At 35.2% G+C, this 19903-nt stretch overlaps 1 protein-coding gene across 8 annotated transcripts in view; it reads left to right on the forward strand.

Moving 5' to 3' along the window:
- LRCH1 (leucine rich repeats and calponin homology domain containing 1) overlaps positions 1 to 19903 on the forward strand; it is a 123200-nt gene that overhangs the window by 80523 nt on the left and 22774 nt on the right. For 2 of the 8 annotated variants that reach the window (XR_007157855.2, XM_066988787.1), the window contains exons 10-18: positions 454 to 521; positions 1586 to 1672; positions 4298 to 4387; positions 4500 to 4536; positions 5084 to 5197; positions 6472 to 6519; positions 7738 to 7810; positions 13312 to 13416; positions 19632 to 19741. Coding sequence is in view for 3 of the 8 variants with exons in the window: in XM_066988787.1 (XP_066844888.1) it covers positions 454 to 521; positions 1586 to 1672; positions 4298 to 4387; positions 4500 to 4536; positions 5084 to 5197; positions 6472 to 6519; positions 7738 to 7810; positions 13312 to 13416; positions 19632 to 19741 (732 nt within the window). In the remaining 5 variants the exon portion in view is untranslated. The remainder of the gene's footprint in view (positions 1 to 453; positions 522 to 1585; positions 1673 to 4297; positions 4388 to 4499; positions 4537 to 5083; positions 5198 to 6471; positions 6520 to 7737; positions 7811 to 13311; positions 13417 to 19631; positions 19742 to 19903) is intronic. The other 6 variants (XR_010827923.1, XM_066988796.1, XR_007157858.2 and 3 more) reach the window with 4 other exon arrangements.

Raw genomic sequence — 19903 nt, forward strand, 5'->3', positions numbered from 1 at the left:
AGGAATCCTGTTAATAGTTATGAATGAAACAAATAATTGCTACTCTTTCCATATTTGGAATTTCCTTGCTCTGTAAACAAATCTGGCTGTGGGAGGAGAGCAAGTAAGATGACAGGGTCATGCTTAACTGAAGCATTGTTTGCATACACCAGAAAGGCACAAATGAGATCTGGGACGTAGAATAAAGAATTCTCATGCTACTTGACTTTAAAAAGAAAGTTAAAGGAGGATGAGGGCTGTTGGCCTCAATAAAATCTGAACATTGAATAGAAGATCATGTAATCAGTGTCTGAAAAGGGGGTAGAGTGAGGAGTGGAGCAAAAGTGTTGGATTGCTTCAACTAGCCACCCTAAACTGTTAAATAAAATAGGTCAGTGCTGAGTCTGAAAGGAAAATTTATCTGCCTACTTAATTGCAAAGTTCAGTTCTTAATATCAGTTTGTCTGCTTACAGAGCAGAGCAGCGGAGTGTGATGAATTATTGAGAATAGAAGAGGATGCACAATGGCAAACAGAGGAAATGTGAGTATTTTTTGTGTGTCTATAAGTAATGAATTATATTGTTTCATTGGATGACCAAAACTGGTCTTTCCTTCTCAGTTAATAATTTTGTAGACTTGGAAACATGACAGAAGCACAGCCTTGCACTCTCTATATGTGCTCGGTGTTTTATACATTATTGATGAACAAGGTGGATCTTATCTTGCAACTAATCTGTAGGCACTAATAAAGCTGTAATGTGTTTTTTAACCTATGTAGAGGCCAAGCTTTTTAATTAAATATTTTGATATTTAGTCTGCTTATGGCATTGTTTTTGTTCTTCTTTTAGAAAAAAAAAGATTTTATCAAAACATAAAATCTAAGATTAATGCGAATGAAAAAAACCAACTGAAAAAATCTGTATTTTTTCGTATTGTCATAATTTTAACCTTGAAGCAACCATTAATTCATAAGCACTAATTCAGGAGCAGTACAAGCGAACATCAGTCAGTGACAAGAATGCATAAGAAAAGATGATTTAGCACAACAGCGTACTGCAAAGTTCTCACTAAGCAGAACAGTAGAGTCCTATGTGATTAAAACCAAATATTGAAAGGAGGGAAAAATAAGTACTTTCTAAAAGAGCCTTGTTGGCAGAACTAGTAGGCGATTGATTGGCTTCTAAACTCCAGAAAACATTACAGATCTTGAAAAGCAAAAGAAAGCATGCTGTCCATTAAAAGAATCATTGTATTTAGTAACAAGATATGTGACGAAAGCAGTTAGTAAGAGTCAAATATTAGTAAATAAATTTTCAGCTTTAAAAGTCAGTCTGTTTAACTGAGATGCAAAAGTTCTAGTTTACCACATTTGTTTATGTATGTATATATTGGATTGGGGAGTTTTGTTGAAGGCAAAGTGCTGGTGAATTTTTCTGAAGACACTCTTTTTATAAATTTAGCACTTAGTGTGCACAGAGGCTGTTCCCCCCCCCGCCCTTAGTATATTTGTGCTAGTTGGAAAATACAGTTCACAAATTGAAATTCAGACGACCCTTGATAACTGCTGTTTTACCTCTTTTTGAATGTTTTTGTTTTCTATTATAGAATAAATTTATCAGAAGAACAAACTATTGATATAGCAATGATAGAACAACTAAGAGAAGCAGTAGATTTATTACAAGATCCCAACAGGTATGCTTAAAATAGCTGATGTCTGAATGTTAAGTATTTAAAATATTTGCAAATGGCTTTTGGAGTTCTTTTCAAACTAACAATTTAAAGTTCTCCAGAGTTACGAGTTGCTTCGTTAGTATACTAATATTTTTCTGGAGGCACATAGTTAAGAAGGCGACTTGCATTCTGTCTTCGTATGTACAGTATTTCTAGTATGTTAATAAGGATTTCAGGTATAAAAATAAAATTAGAGATGGAGAGACAGCTATTAATCTCACTCTGTACACTCCTGTGATTTTCTGAAGCTTCCAGTAGGATAGTCAGATTTCTTTTAGGGGCTGTAAACTAAACTCTCCTCTATTTATTCATGCGTGATGTATTTGTTATGTGGGGTTTGTAGAAGGTTTTGTGGCCTAGCTTTGCCCTGCATTAATAGGACATATAAAAAGGTTGCCTGAAGTAGTGATGGAGTTCCTTTAGTCTCCCTCTGAAGTCGAAATGAGAAAAAGGAAGAGGCAGCTAGAGAAGGTGATTTAGGATTCCCCCTGAATGTAGAAGCATAAAAATTAAAAAACTTTGCCATGTTATAAGTGCTGAAAGCCAGGTGGAATGACCCTGGGTCTGTGAATAAACAAAAGAATAAGTATTTAAAAGAAAAAAAAAAAAATGCTTGTCTGGCTTAAGAGGACGATTGAGGTTATAGATAGCTCTGTCCATATGCTTGCTATTGCTTTTCTGTGTGTAATCCCTTCCAAAAACTGACTGAGCTCATTTTAAAAACTAAAAAACTAATTTTTCTTTGTTACCTAAATGAGGTAGCTGTTTTAGAGCTTAATTTCTCTGAAGATTAGACAACAACTTATCTTTTCCAGTCTAAAATATCCTTGTTTTTCCTTCCTCCCTTGGCCAGTTTACTCTGTCCGTTTGTTCTTACAACTACTCTGATCTTTAGTTTAAAAGCTTATTTTGACACTGCTTTTTTCACTTAGGATAACATTTCTGCTTTTTTCGGACAAAAGTTCGCTCCTGTTTAGTATTTCATGAGAAGGAATTACCTGGCATTATTTTGAATCATACAGAGAATACTTGAATTCTTGAATCGTATACTAAATACTTGATTTACGAGTATTTTTTTCTTAATTAAAAAAAAAAATCATACAAACTAGGAAAGCTTTTTAGTTCCTGTGGTTTCTGTGAGAAAGTATTTCATTGCTTCTGTATCTCATTTGAGGCTTATTACTTTGTGGGAGAAGTGCTGCTGTTAAAATGGAAAAAGTGACATTAAAAACTTTGAGTTCTTAGCCTTGTAAAATTTGTCACTTTGTTTATCAAATATTGTGTGATATTTCATACATATTTAGTTTTTCTTACCAAATTACAAAAGGCAATAAAACACAGAAAATTCATCTCTCACTTTCTCCGTGCGTGTTCAGATGTGCTTTCCATAGCATTATAATATATATGAAATGCGGCTTTTAAAGATGACTTACCATGTCACGCATGTATTTATTTTTCTATGCCAAGTGCTAAGCAGGCCACTCACATGTCTGTTTGTTGTGTGTTAACAAACAGACTTGTCCAGCATGACACACCTGGGTGCCTAGTATTTACCAAATAAAGCTGTTGACTTCCCATCCTTTGGGCCACGGGTTCCTCATCATTGCTTGCACAATTACTGGATTATATGACAGTTTTATATAATAAATACATTATATAAAGCTGTGTGAGGGAAATTTTGTTTGTCATGCTGAATAGTATTGTTATCTTCATCCAAATGCACAAAGGAGTGTAAATGTTTGCATTGCTCCTTAGTTTAAGATGCACAAAAGCTTTCACATGCTTTTAACTTAAGCCTAGAGCATGGCAAAATGTTTAACTTTCCCCAGAGAGGTTTCCATTTTGCATTAGTATAATGATATAATCAGAATAAATCTAATTGAAATAAGTATCTTTAGTTGGAATTATCCTTGTCTGACACTGAAAGCCATTTAGGATTTACGAAGAAAAGAGTCTATAGGGGCTGATGCAGCATGTGATGCTGAAGCATACCTAGCACGTGCTGACTAGAGCTCCATATAGAACATATCTACTAGAGCTTTTTTCAATAACAAATATGACCATTTAACTTGTTAAACAAATAAATTGACATAAATACATCAGCAGCAATTCAGTTCAGGAAAGGAAAAGCATTTCAGACTGTCTTCAGTATTTTTAGATGTTTCCTTCACTCCCTTTCCTGTGTTTACTTCTTTCTTCCAATTTGTTGGCTATTGGGAGTTTATTGTTGTGCTGCTTTGTTTTCATGCTCTGTAAATTAAATGTGAATATCTAACTAGGGCTGTGGATTCTATTCAGGCACAGGGTGCTAGAGGTTGGGTGTAGACATGTTTGGTATTACATATAGTGGCATGGTTGTTAGTAGTAAACAGGTCCTTTGGTTTTAATATAAGCCATTGCTCAGGTTTTTTTTGCAGATGTTAATGCTGCTTTGACCAAAGTGGTGATCTCTTTTAAGAGAGAAATTTGATTGGGTTAATACCATGACTAAAAATATTTAATATATTCATGTGTTTGAAATTAAATACATAAGAGTGGTTACAAAAACTATACCCCAGTGCAATGTTTTTATTTCAAACCTTACAGATTAAGCATGGATATTTCAGAGAGCAGTGATGCGAATCTGTATCCCATGGAACCAGCAACAGCTTTAGAATTTCAGGAGTCTACAGTAAAGTGTGTTTATCTACCTTTTTTTTTAGAAAAAACATTGCATTTGTTAGATTCATCATATTTAAGTTTCTACACAATAAATTACATATTTGCATTTGTTTATCTTTATACATAGCGGTCAAATGCAGATGGAGATGTCTTCCCTTGGTCAGGTACGTTAATGAGCATATTATTACAAAATACTCGGGGGTGAGGCAGGAAATGAGCCAGTGATTTCATCAACTATTAATCTACCAAGTAGGTAAAGGAAAACTGTACTAGGATGGAGGACGCAACTAATTTTTAAACTAGTTTTTATAGAATTGTTGTGTGTATATATATATAAACACTTTTTTTTTTCTGGATTCATCAGCTGCTTTTGCATATCATTTTTTTCCTTTTTTGCCCTCTGTGCAGCTTTCATGTGTGCAGAGAGTCATCTTTCACGGGCCATCTTTTTCACGTATACTGTTGGCCATGAGAATAAATTACTACTGTTCACAGCTTAGCTATCTGTACTCTTTCTATATTTGAAGTGAATTAGTTTTAGATTTACAGAATTATCTACCTGTTAGCAGTGGAACTGCAGGTAGATAATGTCTCTTTGTAGTTCACTTGCCATCACAGTATTTGTAAGAAATACTTCTGAGGTAATGTTATGCAAAAAAAGATACAATTCTATTCCCAGTGATTCACAGTCTAAAGTAATTTATTTTACAGAAAGAAAATGCTGAAGAGGAATTAGAATTTCAGAGGAGGAGGGAATTAATAATGGAGAAAGCCAAGAGTGAAGTGAGAACATGTGAACAGGGTGAAAAATGGTCATTGAGTCAGGTATGTAGATGTCTAGATACAAGAAATATGGAAACATTTGGAATGGAATGGGTCATTGCATTCCATTCATTGGTGTATGGAATGTGAGACCCTTCAGTTTAGGCCCTTTGGGTTTTGCTTGTTTTTGTTGTTTTCCCTAGATTGAATCTCAAGGTTTGACTATACATGGGATGTTAAGTAAGGCTTATGTCTCAGGAGAAAGGCTGATACAATGAAACTAATGTCTTCCAATAAGTATTATAGTAGTTGGATTTCACCTGCCAAAAATAAGTCTCATCAAAGTTATATCTTCAATAAAGTAAACCATCTGGTTCCTCCTCCCCTTCACCCTAAATACCCCAGTTCTTGTAGTAGTTTAATAAACTGCTAAATTTTTGTTCCCAGCAGTATATTTAAGATAAAACTGGCTGGGACCAGGTTGGTAAGATTTATTTCTGTTTATTCTAGCTAATACAGTGGTTGAGGTAAGATTATGAAAAAAGTCGGTAGCCGGGGATTTTGTTTTTTTAAGTTTAAGAGGTGGCCAGGGAAGGTCATGTGGCAAAATAGGCGTGTAATCTTCCTTCCCATCTTGCTAACTTCTTGAAAATTCTGAGTGTTGGGATCAAGTGTTTCAAGTTCTGTCTTTTATTTTGGTTTCCATTTTTGTCTTGATTAAAGAAAGTTTACCTTAATGAAGGGGTTTTGAATTGATTTATTTTTTTTACCTATGCCAGCATTGTTTCTGCTGACCAAGTTACGACTAATACAGAATTAATTATTTTATTTCATAGTTATTTACATGATTTCCATGTTTCCAGTTTAACTGTAGCAAAAGTGGTAACAAAAGGTATGTTACATTGCAATTATGAAATGAATTGCTTGAAGAATGCTTCCCTCTTCAAATGTATATTTAAAATCTCTACTAACGTATTAAACTCAGTGATAATTTAATTACAAATTTGTTAAACAAAATTAGATATTGCATTTGAACCAACAGAGATTCTAATCTTACAAATTTGTTTATGAATCAGTTAGGTAAAGACAAATTTTTGCAAATAATTTCCACAAGAAAATTTTGAAACGGTATTTTCAGTGTTCATCTAGTAGTAAAAGTACATATTCATTAAAATTCTTTCAGTGAAAAACCAATACAATGCTAAAAAAAAAGTTGTAAAAGTGGAAAGTATTGAATGAGTATCTGACTGTCACAAATAATATAACCCGTGGTGGTGTATGACTAATACAATTTCTGAAACGGTCTTTTCTTTCTTTCTTTCTTTCCAAACATGCAGAATGATCTAATTGTTTGGAATACAAGTGGCCAAGCCTCTCACAATGAGGTAAGATGTTAGTGCCATTTGTTTGCCTTTTGTATATAGATGATCATTTAGATCTTTAAAAAAAAAAACCTTTCTGCATGAATGATTCATATACTAAATAAAACATGTAATTGAATTTCACAGAAAATACAAGCTTATGAGTAGTTGCTGTGGAGGTTATTTAGCCTGTTTCATTTATTCTTGTCCTTATATGGATTTACTAGAATATAAATAACATTTTCTGGTAAGTTTGTTTGAGTTACATAGCTTAGTACAAAACATTTAATCTTAGATCATTCTTCTTTTCTTTTAAAGTCTTCTTTGTTTCACAAGAATTTCCACTGATTGCAATGGAATTTCTTTTTGCACAGTCGAGCGTCCTTGATTAGTTTTTCAAGAAGAAGCTAATTTCATTGATCCTTTGGCCACCACAGTGCAAATTTCAGCAGAAGGTCAAAAAGGGAAACTGTAGGGAACTCTTTATGGAGGTTATTTTTATTCCTATCTTCTGTGCAGGAACAGGATTTCTTCCTGTATGTTACGCTACGTACGAGCAGCTCACAAATTCATGAGCACCCAGCCTTGGTGATGGGACTCCTATAGTTTCTCTCAAAGGAATCATTTTGTAAATAGGATTCACATTCTGGAGTTTAGTCATAGGACTCTTCCTGTGTTACTATTGGTGGTATCATGATTATACCTCACCATTCTCTTCTTTATGCTCCAACTCTATTCTTCGTGCCGCGACTGTTAGCCTAGTTCAGGGTGAAAGGTGATCCTGCTCTGAGGTGTATGGTTAACTTCCTCCTTTCTGCATTTTAGGCAGAATACAGTGTTCAAGGGAAAATAGTTACACAGAATGGTAATAAATTCAGTGAAAGAAACATATCTAAGGATAAACCAGTCTCTGTTTTGTTCTTCTAAATGTACTATGTCACAAAAAAGTATTTTTGATGGGACCAAGTGATTTTGTGGGAGAAAACTGAGAAATAATCACACTTGGTTGTAGCTAGGGGCAGTATCCCACAGTCTTTGGTCAGAAACTTCAGCTGCTGTTCCAGCAAAGGAATAGGATTGACTAAATACGGGAGATTGTTGCATGTTCAAGGTTATATTAGAATCAGATTGTGGTGAAGTAGTTGTAGCATGCAGTATTTGTAACTTACATTTTATTCTGTCAGTTGTGCTGTGATATTCTGCATTTACTCTTATTTGGATTTGTGTTCTTGAATTACACAGAACAAGGACAAAAGTCCAGCAATGTCTCCCACTGCAAACAACACAATCCCTTTTGGGCTGAAGCCGCGATCAGGTAATGTAGGAAAGAAAATCAGCTAATTTGTGTATTATTTTTTTAACATCTGTGTTATTAATGGATGTCTATACTTTTTTTAACCTTCAGAAGGCAATGATGAAACATTCTGTACAATAGTTTGAAGAGCAGAACATTTTAAGTTTATAGGTTTGACTCGAGATTAAAATTATAACAGCTATATATTTGGTACATTTTATGTTCAGAAAACATATATATTTCTTGTCCAGAAAAGTTATTGCTCTAAAAATTGCTTATTGCAGTGAGTCTCTCAGTAATTATACTTGTGTAAGATTAAGTTTTACAGGAAGATTAGATGTTTACTTCAGTCAGCAGCTGAGTTTCATGAATTTGCAATTTACTAAATCTGCATAACCATCAATCTTTTAATATGCAGCAGTTTATTTAAAAAAAAGAAAAGGTGGGGGAACAAACTGAACTGTTAGTGCATTTGAGGGCTTGGGTGTAACCACTTCCTTTAAAAGCAGGATAAGCTACAGGTAAACTTATTTTTATCTTCTCTGCACTGAGGTAGTCAGTAGTGGTTTTCAATATTGTTAAGTCATCTCACATCACCTCTAAAGAATAACCTTTTTTAATATGCTTCAGCATCTGAAAACTGTAATTCTGGTTTCTCACATTCACCACAAATGCTTTTATTCAAATGCTGGTAAACCACAGCAAGCTTGTAGCTTCCATAACAAAATATCTTGGCAATAATGGCAGCAGTTTCATATTTGAATGTATTTTAAGAAATTGTACCCGTAGACTTGTTTAAAAAGTTTTAAAAAGTGGTGTTATTTCACCAATCTTGTTTTGTGAAGAAGACATTTTAAATTTCCCATTTCATGACATACAAATGTGACAGATCTGTTTACTTGAATTTCGTAGTTGGTTGGACTGCTAAACTCTGCCTTTATTCTTTTATGTTCCTGATCCTTTAGAAATGTTTTCTCTTAACATGTAAATTGTGGGTTAAATGATGAGCAAATGTGTCCTTTCAGGACTTGGAAAAAAAAGAGTAATTTCATTCAGTCCAGTGGCAATGTTAAGATAACACTACTGGGAGAAAGACATGCAAAGATGAATGGTCCCATGCCGTGCTGCTGGTTTCATAGGAGGTAGCCTGTGTTCTGCTGAGTTAAATCTGCTTCCAGGAGATGGAAGCAGTGTTGTAGGAGAGAGTGCAAGTCTGTGGCTTCGTATTCAAGTGTTAGTTTAACACACGCTTCCTAATCTTGGCATATCAGTGTACCAAGGTGTCCTGTACTTGATGACTATGATACATAAAGGAAAAAAAAATGCTTTCTGAAATAGCCTAGTGAATCTTTTTAGACAATTTCTAGAAGGACTGGACTACAGGGGTTGCAGTCTCTTCTAGCATTACTACAAGTGTAGTGATGGAAGACCCAGATTATCACAACTCGTCCAGTTCTTTCCCCATGTCTTTCAAAGCCATATGTAACTTCATTAAACACTAAAGCCAGTTGGTTATAGTCTGTTGGTTTTATGCTCTGTACCGATACAAATTGGTATATTTGAATCGCTTTGAGTATGCCAATGCTATGAAGCTGTTTGGTCACAGCTGTGAGTTACAGAAAACCTGGTCATCTAAATTTAATTTTCCTTGCCATATTATGCACTACAGAATCACCAAACGAGAGCCATTACTGCACAATTTTTCACCTCATTGTATGCAGTTTCTCTCATGTTACCGTAGATTTATATTGTGGTAAAACAGATGAATTTGGCAATAGCAAAACTTTCCAACATCAGATAAAACAGCAGTAAATTAGCTCTGTGTCACAATGGGACAAAGCGTTGCTGTAGAGGAGGGAGACTGCATATTGTTTCCTCCCACCCTCCTGCTATAGAATTGCTGTAAAAGAAGTATTTAAATTTTTGTTAACACTTGAGGAAAAAATTACAGATAAAAGTAGTACGTAGCTCAAAATGCTGGCATATCTGTGAATCCTGAACATTTGTCCTCTTAAAGTTGGCTAGCTTGCCATGATTCTCTTTTTCCTTCGCTGTCTTTCAGTTTTGTGTGAGTTTCAACCACTTCATCACTGTCTGAATTTGTGCTCGTTAATTATATACTGCTTTACTGCCCTAAAGCTGAGCTGTTCTAGAGCTCCAGCAGTTCAGTGATCCAGGAAAGTTTTTCAGCTCAGTCTGTAATTTATTTCATTAGCTTTTTCATTTAAGTTCTTCATGGCCTTAGGGAAAACTTTAGAACTCATTGGAAGTGATTGTTAGCTATTTATTTAATTAGGGCTTTTACTTGAATTACTTGCTCCTATAAATCTTTTAAACCTGAAGGCAAGATAGATTTTAAAATATTCTGTGTACATCATGTTCTGTGGGGAAAAATGGCAAATGGTCAATGAAAATATATGCAAGCATACCTTTCTGAAATTGGAGAGTTTATTTTCACATTTATTTTCATCTATTTTAAATGGATGTTGTTTTCTGTTTGATTTTCTTATACCCTCACTGTTTCATAATGACTTGTCTTTTGGAAAGGTGAAAGTAAACCATACCAGGCTTCTGGTTAATGATTCTAGTTTTTTGAAGTGCACACACAAATAGAAGTGCTTCCAAAGGATAAACCACAGTAGCTTAAACGTCTGTGTTAGTATGTACTATATTAGTATATACTGGTATGTGTTCAGGACTGAAGGCCCTTTTATTCTTTCATTTTAAAATGAAGGTAAAACATTGGAAAATTCATATCTGATGGCTGTCTGGGTATCCAAAGAAAATGTTTTGAAAGGTAACGAATGTGTTTGACTTCTTGACAGATTCTTTTAAAGGATCAGTTGTTTACACAGAAGGTAAAAAGAATTTTTTTTCCAATTATTTCCTCTTTTTAAATATTTTATAGAGTATGGCTTCTCAAATTCATATTCAATTTGAAAACCTTAACTTTACTGTTGTAAGGAACCAATAATTATAAGTTCACTTAGAACCACAGTTTTGCTCTTGGGATGTGCTTTAGCACTCGGAAGGGGAATCGCTCAAAATAGATGATATATGTAAATCTCTTACACTTGATTCGTGAAGTAATTACAACTGGTATCATTCAACGTTTTAGAAGCAGATCATTGCAAAGTTCTTGCCTTAATCTTTAAAATGAGATATGAACATCTACTAACACATCTTGCAGTATTCAAAAATATTTTTGCTGTTCTTCTGTACCATTTTGACTACATTATATTTCATAGTTTCTGCTGAACAAAGTAGCAGAACCCAGATAAAAAATAGTAATTGTACCTTTTAGAGGATAAAAGAAGCACTGACAAAACTTAAAACGACAGTGTGGTTTTGTAATGGGATGTGAAAAGTTGTTCCCTTGCAACTGTTTACGTAGCATAATCTTACATGTGAATCCAAATTCTTCATTTTCATAATCTGTACAGGATTTGCAGCACGATGTTGGTGTATGTGGACATGCCTCGCTGTCCTTCAGTGTTGTTGGAACACCTAGTGATTATTAGAACTTGAGAGCATTTTTCCCTCTTTCAAGGGTTAGTTACTGTTTTTCTAATCTCTGAATATTTATTTGTCCTCCTTGTTTTCTCCCCAAGAAGACTAACTGGATTATCTGTGTACTTTGGAAAATCATGCGAATCCGAATTGCCAGTGTAATTAAAGACTGCTTATTATTTTCCATAAATCAGTGTTCTGTTACCCCACGTTGAATTCTTCTCAGAGTTTAGGTTATGCTGACTCAGTTTTGGCTGACCCATTGTCCCAGTTGCGAGAAGCAGTAAACAGGCTTTGAAAAAAGGCATATCTAAAGAGAGAGAGCTCTTGAACCATTGAATGTGAAGGAAAGTTTAAGGTGAAGTTTTACACAATGTCGTCTGAATTATCGTATTTTTTTAGTATAGATTCCAGAATTGTGGGGAAATGAGAAAGTCTATATGATTAAGTTCCTTATTATTAGTTTGGAATGGTATAAAATGGGAATTTTCTTTACTTACTGAAAGTAAGTAGTATTCAGAGCAGAAATAGTTCATTCTCTTCAAACTTAACTGGCGATTGTAATGTTGCTTGTGTATGTGATGTAGTAGATAAAACATGGAAAACCAAGAAGCAAGGGAAGAGCTCGTTATTTCAGTAGACGAAGTGGTAAAGAACTGTGATCAGGTACAGGAAAAACATTGAGTGACATTATTGTTAAGAGTAAGGAAGGAGAGATTTAAATTCTGCAATGAAAAGGAAGAAACCAGTGGAAAGCTTTGAAAGGATGGATGGCGTGCTAAAAATAAACAGGAGATATTTTAAGGATGTCAGTTTCCATTTCGGAAATGCTGTAGAATGGAGATTTGGAGAGACACAAGTGTAGAGTAAATGTGAAGGGGAAGGAATAAAAATGTCCAATGAAGGATTTGAGGAACAAGTAAGAGGGTGCTGTCATGACTAGTCAAAGGAGAGAAGGCAGAATGAATGGAAAATAGAGGCTATATTGCTGTGCGAGTTAGCTCCATAGTGAGTATCAACTCATTTTTATCAGCAAACACACCAGGGTGGCCATGACCATGGCATGCTTTTACAGTCATCTGGTGATCAGGGTCTCCAGATTTACAGCGTCTGTGGACATGTCAGATCTTGTGTTCTCTAGGGAGCCCAGCTGGATCATTACTGAATTTGTGCTTGTTATAATGCTACAGAGCAGGTTTATCAAGGCTTGCGGCAAAGACTCAGGATCATCCTTTGGCAGTGTTACGTCTCTGTTCCCTGTCCTTAGAAAGTCTGCCAAGGTTGCTGAGGACCAGAACTTTCCTAGGATGGGGGTGGGCCCATTGTAGATTTGGACTTAGAGTCAGCAAGGAATGTAAGTAGTGCAGATAAGCTATTAAGTGATTAAACAAAAAGGGAAATGTGTAGTACATGTGCTTACAGGACATATTTCAACAGAATAAGAATTCAGGGGATGATATATTTGTGACCTATCAACATTAACTGGGAAGTTAGTGTAATAATATTTTCATACGGATGTATGCATTGTCTTTGGGGGGTGCAGTGTTCTTATGACAGTTGCAAAAAATAACTCAATTCCTCTCCAAACTTTTTACTGTAATTGCTGAAACTTTACAGCAGATGTATTTACCTTCTGATTCACAAAGTCAAGGTTTTCGTCAGGCTATAACATAAAATCTATGGGTACTTTTTCTTAAAACTTGGTTGTAAACAATTTGTGTGAAGTGCTATGGTTACGATGATCCTGTTGAGCTTAACAGCTTTAACTGCACATGCAATGTATAGTTTGCAAGTACTAACATATAATTTTTCGCTCTTTTTATTCTGCACCATCTGTCATTCTTTTCTTCAAAAAAAAAATAATGCATTTTGTATTGATCACCTTTGAATTGCATCTTCATCATTGCCATACAACCCTAATGCCATATATGAAATGCTGCTGCCCACCCTTTTCCCCCCACCCCGGTCCTTACACCACTGTGGTTGGACTGGCTGTCACTCCCCTCCAGCAGACCCATCCCTCAGTCTTCCTCCTATCTCCTTCAACACACTTACACAGGCACAAACATGGGACAACTTTAGCTACAGTATACCATCTGAAGGAGACAGTGACAATGGTAGGTGTTCCACGCATAATTTACTTAATTTTATGTTTTCAAAAACTGCAGTATATGGAAAATGTCCCATGTGGCTAAGGATGAAAGAAAGTACTTGTAAGGGAATGTTTATAAGACCAAATGCCTCAGAGGATGCATGTTAATTTTCTGTACAATATGGAGTATCAAAAGCAAATGAGTAGAGTGCCACTGTTTTTCAAGTCTGGCAAAACACCTTTTCTCATGATACCCACTCCCAGAGCTATTTCCAGCTTAGGTTTATTTACTTCTTTTACTTTCAGGGGTTTATACAAAGTTGCACTTAAACAACAATTAATTTTGCTGCTGTCTTTTCTGCATTTTTATTCACAAATTTTTTAAATACTGACTCTTAAAAATACCCAGCTCCAGTTATTGATGCAGGTGCGTAACTAACTTAATTAAAGAGGAATCCATGATGAAGCAAAACTGGAAGAATCAGATAAGCAAAAGTAGTGCTTTCTGTCCAACAGAAACTGTTAGTAAGCCATCAAACTCCTCTGTTCATACTGAAGGTCAGATACATTAGTGGATGTTGGTTTTGCTTCTTCTTTTGTTTGTTTTTCTCCAAGTTACTGTACATTGAGTCACGTGCAAAGTTGGTCTTGTTTGGGCTAACGAGGTCTTATACTGCATTAATATTTCAACATGAGATTGCATCAGATTGAAGAAACAGAACCTAAATGATAAACTGTTTAAAAATGTTTGATAGGTAGATGTATCTTTTTAAAGTAGGGTGGTTGTTCTTCCAGTGGCCTTAAATTAGAAGAGTGTTTTCTTATTGGAAGGCAAGGAAACTGTCAAAAGCAGCATTAGACTGAAATAAAGCCTACAAATCTTGATTGATAAATGCCAACAGTTTAAAATGCTTATGTTCTTATTTCAGTTCACTACTTGACAATACTTGCTATTGTCACTGTTTTCTTAAGGAACCTCATCTGTAAAGTAATGTGGTATGAAATACAAGTAGGTTGGAAAAACGAATCTTGTTGTCATGATGGTATAAAGTTATCTTGACATTCTGCTGATGACAACTGTAACAGCTAACGAGAAGCTACTTCTAACAATGCAGGGTTTGTTTTTGTGTTTTAGGTCAAAATAAAAATAAACAAGTCATTATGTAGTTTAGTCTTCCTCCAATACTGGTAAATTCCAGACAAAAAGTAATTAGTATATTACTTGTTTATTCTTTTTTGTTTGTTTTGGAAAGGCATATATTTTCTGACAGCAGTAAGCTGTTTGCAGTTGAGGAAAATGGGACTCACATAGCTGATTTTATTGGACTTAATATTGTATACTTTTGATAGTGAGAATGTTATAAAGTCAGCTCAGTAAAACATAATTATTAGGAAAATACTGCTTCTGCAGACCCTTTCCTGTTAAACAGGAAGAGAAGTGTAGCACTTCCTATATAATGAATGTTCCAAGTAATAACGTATAAAAATTGGGAGCATCTTATTTCTAGAACGTGGTAAAATCCAAGTTCTTTTTGTCAGTTTTGAGAAGCTGGTTATAGTGTCTTGATAGTCTTTCAGATTTCTCGCCAACATCTTCAAATTTTACTTGCTGCAAGAGAATGCTTTCCATGATTTCATTCATCATTGTACATGATGAAACCACGTTCAGGAATTTAACATTTGTTCTTTGACTCCCATGCAGTACACATGTCAATAAAGATTGTAACTAAATAAGTGGTTCATGAATGTTTGGTGACTAAAATAATTTTGGTAACCTTGGACAGAGATCCCTAAGAGTCCAACTGACTGTATACCATGGCCATTAGAAGATGTACATTGGATGTCTTTGAATTTACCAGTTAAGGGTACATGATAGTAACTTGATTTTTTTTAAGCAGTTTAATGCTGTTGCATCCAACTTTCTTGAAAACTAATACTACCTATAGTTAACTTGTGTTGATTGAAATTCCGCTTTGCAGAAGTTTGAGACTTTTGAAGAGTACAGCAGTGGTCATTCAGATTTGAACCTATTTGAGATATATAGCCAGAATCTAATATCATCTTTCCCTTTATATAATGTTGTGTCCTGTTTCTTTAGTACTGTGCCCCTCTGCTTTCATCACTTCTGAAGTGTTGCAAACTGATGGTCTGCATCTTGAAGATCCTGATTTTCTGGCAAAGCTTTCTGATGCTCTCTGATACACAGAATTCTATTTCTTTGTCCATACATCACATGCTAAGATCTAAGGATTTGGAGCATTCCACTTTTTTTTAAAGATAATAGTCATCAATACATGAAATGAACAGAAACTGTTACCATGCTGTATGTATCACTCAGAGCATCTGAATGACCACCTTTTCTTTGCTGGGATGCAATCACAAGATGGGCGTTACTGAAGACAAATAAGGTTACTGATTTGGTTTAGTGAATGATTTTTAGCAACAAGAAGTCTTCCTCTCCCCCCCCAATTTGATCATTTGATCTACTAATGGTTTGTAATACAGTCTATTCAGGCATATTACATCTTTTAAGCTGTATTCTTCCCTCTTAATGAAATGCTTTTAATTCAGAAATAGCATCCTGAGTTGCCTTTCTTTTTAGTATGTAACAGCTAGATTTTTTTTTTCCTCCAACTTTGTTTTTCAGAAAATCAACAGTATTTGCCTTGTGCTAACTTCATGCTTTAAACTGCTGAGATTCTTTGTGTTTTTACTATAACAGCTCTCTTCAATTTTGATGTCATGTACAGAATTCTGTGGTCAGAAATCAAATACTTTAACCACTAATCTGCTAAACTTTATATGATCTTTGCACACTTAATTGCAGCTTAGAAATGTGCTTTCCAGTCACCACACTTCTTACAGGTCACAGATTTTTGTGATACTAGTCTTTGAAGTTGTAGAAAGAAAAACAGAATGCTTGTAGAGTTCATTAAAAGCTTTTTATTTAATAAAATATTTTATTAAATATGATTTAATATATTTAATTTCATATAATTAAATTATAGTAATTATTAAATATAAAAAAAATAAAATAAAGGTAAGTAGGCAGAAGACTGCGTACAGTTCACTTTGCATTTTCGCAGGATAGCCTTTTCCCCCATTTGTCATTCCACAGTAGCAGTCTTCAAACCTTATGGCTTGCTTGTGGAAGTACACGGGGAAACCCATATACAGGGGCCAGAAATAGTATCTTGGAGTTAAACTAAAACATCCCCACATTAACAAAAAGGTTTTTTCTGTGTATATAGGAAACAATTATAAAAGACTTACTATTTCATTTCTATTTTTGCAACATTTTAAATAAGTTTTCATAATAGAAATATTGTCTCACTGAAAGTTTTCACAAGGAAATTTGTCTGTTATGCTAATATGTAGAATACATTGAATCATAGGATAACCTGAGTTGGAAGGGTCCCACGAGGATCGAGTCCAACTCCTGTGTCCCCAAAGGACCACCCAAAAAATCATACCCTACACCTGAGAGCATTGTCCAAATGCTTCTTGAACTCCAGCAGGCTAAGTGCTGTGACCAACATACTATGTGCTTATTAGTTATTAATCACTGAGCTTGTTGAGTCTTGTAAAGTACATACGTTTATTGCAACAAGCGTAATTTAGTAACATTGGTTGACCATGGGTTCAGAAAGCAGAAACTCTACTAATGTCTGACAGAGAGAAAAAAAAAACCTTCAGGTGTGCGTGTGTGAGATAGGGGCTCCCCTTGCTGGAAAACGTGTGTAATGCAGAGAAGCAAGCAATATTTCAGACTGCCAAAATTTCCTGGTTTAGAACACTTTTCTTTAAAATTCAGTATGTAGCTGGAACTTTTATAACTAGTACTTTTGAGACTTGTATGTGTTTATATAAATTAGTTAACCTTACTTTATTTTTGTTTAACTTCTGATTTTTGCAACTTTTAATTGCAATTTCCCACTGCCTTGAGATTAGCCTTCCTGCTTCTTCTCAGTGGAATGTCTGGCTCAGTTAGGAATAGAATTGAATAACTAATGTTGACATCTACTTTTCATTAACAGCTATAGCCTGAAATCTGAAGGAACCATATTTGGGACATTCATACTGGTTTAGCACAGTCCCAAACAAAGACAGCTAGGGCCAAGCTGAATGAAGGCCATGATAATATTCCATGATACTTGCAAAATTGAACATAATTATGAAATAATGCTTTCAAAGAGAATTCTTTGAAATGTTGCTGTTGCTGCTAAAGCTACAGTGGCATTTAAATATCATTTAAATATGGTATTACTCTTTGACCATTAAAACTACGTCTGTGTGAGTCAAGTAGTGAAAGGAATCAAGTCTGGTAACCCTGGCCATAATTTATTGTATTGTATTGTTTATTGTGCCTTGGGTGAGTAACCTAAAGGTATGTCAGGAGTTAAGCTCCATCTTTACTGTGTAAGTAAGCAATAATTGCTTCCTGCTTGCCGAGCTGCCTTAGGTAGTGTCTTTCTCCCTCCCTTTGACCAGAGAAGTAACTTAGATTATTACCATTATTAATATTATGTTACATAACCAACCAGTCTACAACTAGGTGAGATGCCTGGTGAGTAGATTTGTCTGGGATTTCAAAGTATTTCTTCTACAGAAGCTTTGTTTTGTTTATGTGGAGTTGTGGATGCTAGAGAGTGCAGTTTTGCCTGTTAGCCCTGTACTGATTTGGGAGCTTCAGTAACATTTTAGTTTGTCAGAACATAGATGAAATTTCCTTCTACCAAGACTTCAATTTGTTATTTTGCTATGTATTTTAAGGACTGATTTTGAAAATTCAGCCTATTACCCGGATTATGACCTAAACAAAAATGATTGGGGTGCCACAGTTTTTAATGGGAATCAGAATTACTCTGATTACACCTGTCTGCACCTACCTTACAGTGAAAATAATTCATCGTTTACTTCTGTAGTTGGAGTAAAAGTTTCTGATTTGCCCTTTAGGAAATAAAAGGCTGTTCTCCTCTGTTATGTTACCTATTGACCCAAAGATTATCCTCTTTCCTTCTGCAATATCAGCAAGCTGAGTCATCCCAGATGTGACTACTACTTAAAGATGTAGAGAAGCCAGCTGCTGAATTTGAGATAAGAGTCTGGATTGACACCTACTGTCTGCAACAAATTTAGGCAACCCACAAAAAACAAGGCAGCTTCATAGTCTGTGACAAATTTCTCTAACCAGGCTGATGTTTTTGGTGGGCTGCTCCTTTCTAATGTTGGATGAGCAGGAGAGAAATCTGAATATTTAGCTGCCTTAAATTAATAAAATTGAGATGGAGCAGTAGCTGTTTAAAACCAGAGGTTTCTAGGCTTTGCACTTTCCACTCCACTGGTTGGTACTTAGGAGTGTCCATTTGCATTCAGAAGGAGAAATGCAGGAAAGTAATAACAAAATCCTCTTTCTCAAGCACTGCCATTGGCCATAATAATCAGGCTGGCCCTTAATTTGTCTGAGTGGTAACAGTTTCATTTTGTGAAATAACAAGCAAACATACATCTTCTTGCTCTTCAGAGCCATTCAAAAACAGTCAGTGATCACAAAGTAAGTGTATGGGTGTGTATATATACAAGGGTCTCATGCAGTTATTCTAAGGAATTATATGTTAATTTGTTGGTCGAGTCATACAGTCCCCAGAACTAGGACTGATGGCGGGGAGTACTGTGAAGTGTTTGTGCAATGTTACATTTACAATAAAGCTTTTATTGTAGGCAGACATACTGAATGGCTGTAATGTTAAGTTTCTAGAAATCAAACACGTATTTTTGCTTGTCTGGTAGGTTTGTTGGTTGTTGTGGTTTTGTGTGTGTGTGTGTGTGTGTTTTTGTTTGTTTGTTTTGTTTCGTTTTTAGCATAACATTATCCTGCCTCAGAAGATGCTTGTCACAAAATGTTACAGCATCTTGTAGGAGAGGGTTCTCCTTGAAAGAATAAGAGGTGGTGCTCCTTGCCATGTTAGGAAGTTTTCTATAGATCAAAATCTCCATGGGACAGTGCAGGTGCTTAATCATCTGACAGATGTTGCCTGTCACAATATGGATTTAGTCAAAAAAAAAAAAAAAAACCCAGTCCATTGATGGTACATGGTGCTGTTCAGAGCTGTCCTCCTGAGAAAAGAGAAATTTTCTAATGTTTTTTGGTGGTGATAGTGCCTCAGGATTTTGCTTCGTTTGAAAACGAATTAATCAAGCTGTTCTTTAAACTAAAATCTGTCTTTTTAAAAATCGCAGTGTTCTTAAGACCACAAAGAAATTTGGAATCAATAGACCCACAATTTACAATCCGAAGGAAAATGGAGCAGATGAGAGAAGAGAGAGAGCTTGTGGAACAGCTGCGTGAGGTATGTGAGCGTTGGTAGAATTGTGCTGATAGAACACATATTTTATGTGTTTGTTGGGAAAGTTGCATAAGTAAGATAATATTTTTAAATATTAAATGAGAGAGCATTACTTCTGTGAATTGTGTTGGTGAGACTTACCCTGAAGTGCCTTAACCCAATCAG

This window comes from Anser cygnoides, chromosome 1 (genome assembly GCF_040182565.1).
Source record: "Anser cygnoides isolate HZ-2024a breed goose chromosome 1, Taihu_goose_T2T_genome, whole genome shotgun sequence".
NCBI lineage: Eukaryota > Metazoa > Chordata > Aves > Anseriformes > Anatidae > Anser > Anser cygnoides.